Source organism: Eretmochelys imbricata, chromosome 1 (assembly GCF_965152235.1).
Source record: "Eretmochelys imbricata isolate rEreImb1 chromosome 1, rEreImb1.hap1, whole genome shotgun sequence".
Lineage (NCBI taxonomy): Eukaryota > Metazoa > Chordata > Testudines > Cheloniidae > Eretmochelys > Eretmochelys imbricata.
The window spans coordinates 1194000-1195912 of record NC_135572.1 but is presented as its reverse complement, the minus strand read 5'-3'; the positions used below and the strand labels follow the sequence as shown (position 1 = coordinate 1195912).

Genomic DNA, 1913 nt, shown 5'->3' with positions numbered 1-1913 from the left:
ACCCTAAGTAGCCCTTGGAATCACAGTTAATGTTGCCTCCCCTACCAAAATCTGAAATGGCTCCCTTGTAGCTGTGGTGAGGGGAGGGAGGTGGAAATGATCCAGCAAATGACAGGGGGAGGAGAAGAGAGGAGTAAGCGACAGGGGCAGGACCTTGAGGCGAAGAGGCAGAGCAGGGGTGGAGCCCTGGCAGAAGAGGTGGGGCAAGGGGTGTGAAACCAGCAATGAGAGATGTGGCAACCCACTGAATTGTACATAGCCGTATTCCCCAGTTTGTCATGCTGACACAGCACAGTAAGGACAGGAAAGGATTTAATGTCTTTTAAACTGTGTGGTAAGTGATTCAGGGAAGAGGGCCCAGCACCATGTCACCTGCCAGCTCAGCATGGAGCTCGGTCTGAGAGCCAGAGCACCAGGAGAAAACTTTACATCCCTATATGAGTAAGTAGCCAGAGTAGCCTGTCCCGGATCTGTTTGGTCCTCACCCCAAAGATGATGGGGAGTAGTATGGGGATCACAAGCAGGTGCACATTGGAAATGAGAACATGGAAATACAGGGCCACATTATGGACAAACCAGTGTGTGAGGGAGGAGAAGATAACTGGGATGTAAGAGGCTAAAATGACAAAGAGGTGGGAGCCATACGTCCCAAAAGTCTTGAGCTGGGCATCCTTTGTGGGGAGGCTGAAGATGGCCCTGAGAATATGGAAATAGGACATGGCGATAAAAAACACATCCAGAGTGGTCACCAAGAATGCCACAGAGAGGCTATAGTAACTACTGATGCGAACATCAGCACAGGCCAGCTTCACCACGGCCATGCCGTCACAGTATGTGTGGGGGATGATGCTGGTTCTGCAATATGGCCACCACCTTGCCAGGAAGGGAGTTGGCAGTACGATCATGCAGCCACGCAACACCACGACCAGGCCAATCGTGGCCACCACCAGGTTTGTCAGGATGGTGGAATGTCTCAGGGCATTGCAGATGGCCATGTAGCGAACAAGACAGAACCAGGTTGCTGATGGCCAGCATGCAGAGGAAATAGTACATGGGCCCATGGAGGCTCGGCTCCCTCTTCACAATGACCAGGATGGTGAAGTTTGCCAAGATAGCTATGGCGTACATGGTGCAGAAGGGGATGTAAATCCAGACATGAGCAGTCTCTAAGCCAGGAATGCCCAGCAGGATGAAGCGGGAGGGGTTGGTGATGTTGGTTGTGTTGGAACCTGACATGGAGTAGTGTCCAACTCTGAGGCAGAACAGTGTCTCCTGCGTGTACCATACTTTCCCCTGACTTCCTGTATGTGCCCAGGGTCTAGGGTGATGGTCACAGATTATTGCTGCTTCTCTCACTCTGCTCCCAGCACTGACCTGCTCCCTGGGATGGTTCTCAGACCCCTGTGGCTCTGGCTGCAGCTGCTTCAGCCTGGTCCCCTGCTCGGTCCCTGTGGCCCAGGCAGTCCCAGCTCACAGGGAGGACGGTGCCAGAATTTTCTTTTATTTGTTTTAAACCTGCTGCCCATTAATTTCATTTGGTGGCCCCTCATTCTTATATTATGGGAACAAGTAAATAACTTTTCCTTATTCAATTTCTCCACATCACTCATGACCCATTCCAAAACCCTAATCGTTTTAGTTGCCCTTCTCTGAACCTTTTCTAATGCCAGCATATCTTTTTTGAGATGAGGGGACCACATCTGTATGCAGTATTCAAGAAGTGGGTGTACCATGGATTTATATAGGGTCAATAAGATATTCTCCATCTTATTCTCTATCCCTTTTTTAATTAGTCCTAACATCCCGTTTGCTTTTTTGACTGCCGCTGCACACTGCGTGGACGTCTTCAGAGAACTATCCATGATGACTCCAAGATCTTTCTCCTGATTAGTTGTAGCTAAATTAGCCCCCAT

The 1913-nt window shown here is 49.9% G+C and overlaps 1 protein-coding gene across 1 annotated transcript; it reads right to left on the bottom strand.

The window, feature by feature from the left end:
• Window positions 1-425: 425 nt before the first annotated feature.
• On the bottom strand, window positions 426-995 carry LOC144259054 (olfactory receptor 52L1-like). Its single transcript, XM_077807232.1, has one exon. It carries the CDS (start codon window positions 993-995, stop codon window positions 426-428), a length of 570 nt encoding a protein of 189 aa, XP_077663358.1.
• Between the last annotated feature and the right edge of the window lie 918 nt (window positions 996-1913).

Coding starts and splice junctions, on each gene's coding strand:
- LOC144259054 (XM_077807232.1), bottom strand. CDS start 995: ATGGCCATCTGCAATGCCCTGAGACATTCCACCATCCTGACAAACCTG.